General features: G+C 40.1%; 1 protein-coding gene across 1 annotated transcript; it reads left to right on the forward strand.

Moving 5' to 3' along the window:
- The first annotated feature begins 359 nt into the window (after positions 1-359).
- On the forward strand, positions 360-1,277 carry LOC122914465 (olfactory receptor 9G1). Its single transcript, XM_044261080.1, has one exon. It carries the CDS (start codon positions 360-362, stop codon positions 1,275-1,277), a length of 918 nt encoding a protein of 305 aa, XP_044117015.1.
- Positions 1,278-1,696: the final 419 nt, after the last annotated feature.

A 1,696-nucleotide genomic window follows, 5' to 3' on the forward strand; every position in this document is an offset into this window, starting at 1 on the left:
GGTGTTAGAGAGGAGAAGGGAGTTGGGGGAAATTGGAAGGGGAGGTGAACCATGAGAGACTATGGACTCTGAAAAACAATCTGAGGGGTTTGAAGTGGCGGGGGGGTGGGAGGTTGGGGTACCAGGTGGTGGGTATTATAGAGGGCACGGCTTGCATGGAGCACTGGGTGTGGTGAAAAAATAATGAATAATGTTTTTCTGAAAATAAATAAATTGAAAAAAAAAATAATAAAAAATAAAAATAAAAAAATAAAAAATGAAATTCCAGTTCATATAATTGTTTTTATTTAGCATATTTTCTACTTATTCAGCACAATGATACAAGCTGAAATCTCATATTCTCTCCTCTTAGGTGAGCCATGGAGAGAAGCAACCATACGGTGACTGAATTCATCCTGGTGGGCTTCACGACAGACCCGGTGATGCAGCTGGTCCTGTTCGTGGTATTCCTTAGTGTGTACTCTTTGACCCTCATTGCAAATGCCACCCTCATGGTGTTGATCTGTAATGACTCCCGGCTGCACACACCCATGTATTTCTTCATTGGGAATCTGTCCTTTCTGGATCTCTGGTATTCCTCTGTCTACACCCCAAAGATTCTGGTGACCTGTATCTCTGAAGACAAAAGCATCTCCTTTGCTGGCTGTGTATGTCAGTTCTTCTTCTCTGCTGGGTTGGCATATAGTGAGTGTTACCTGTTGGCCGCCATGGCTTATGACCGCTATATGGCCATCTCAAAACCACTGCTTTATTCTCAGGCTATGTCTTTAAAGCTATGTGCATTTTTGGTAGCATCCTCATACCTCGGTGGCTTTATTAACTCTTCCATCATCACCAAAAGAACTTTTGCCTTGAACTTCTGTAGTGGCAATGTCATTGATGACTTTTTCTGTGATTTGCTTCCCCTGGTGAAGTTGGCTTGTGGCAGGAAAGATGGCTATCAGACTATACTATACTTCCTCCTGGCCTCCAATGTCATCACCCCAACAGTGCTCATCCTCTCTTCCTACCTGTTCATCATTGCCACCATCATGAAAATCCGCTCCACCCAAGGCCGCCTCAAGGCCTTCTCCACATGTTCCTCCCACCTGGTCTCTGTCACCTTGTACTATGGCTCCATTCTCTACATCTACTCTCGTCCCAGATCTAGCTATTCTTTGGACAGGGACAAAATAGTTTCTACATTTTACACTGTGGTGTTCCCTATGTTGAATCCCATGATCTATAGTCTGAGGAATAAGGATGTGAAAGAGGCTCTGAATAAACTCATTAAATAAATCAAGATTCTCTTCTTCTAAGCAAATGCAATGACAATTTTTGGTCAGGTTATTCTGTTTCAAAAAGAGCTGCCATTGTGTCCCATCATGATTAACAATTCTTTCAATGTCAGTTAAAGAATCTGCACTCTTAATACATGACAATTTAAGAGATCTTAGAGAAGATTAGAGCAATTGAGGAGATAGAATTTCAGTATAAAATTTAAGAATTTGTATTGAATATCATGTTACTCTAGATTAAAAACAAACAAAAAGCTTAAAACCAAAAACTCTCCTCTACCTTCATAATGTGATAGATCAGTCCACTCCTCTAGCATGAGAATATTTATGGCTGATTGATATATACAGAATAGTATCTATATGGTTATTTCCTTAAAACTAGGAACAATAGGCTGAATAAAGTTTTGGTATTTTCTTAT

This window comes from Neovison vison, chromosome 7, assembly GCF_020171115.1.
Source record: "Neovison vison isolate M4711 chromosome 7, ASM_NN_V1, whole genome shotgun sequence".
NCBI classification, from domain to species: domain Eukaryota; kingdom Metazoa; phylum Chordata; class Mammalia; order Carnivora; family Mustelidae; genus Neogale; species Neogale vison.

Coding starts and splice junctions, on each gene's coding strand:
- LOC122914465 (XM_044261080.1), top strand. CDS start 360: ATGGAGAGAAGCAACCATACGGTGACTGAATTCATCCTGGTGGGCTTC.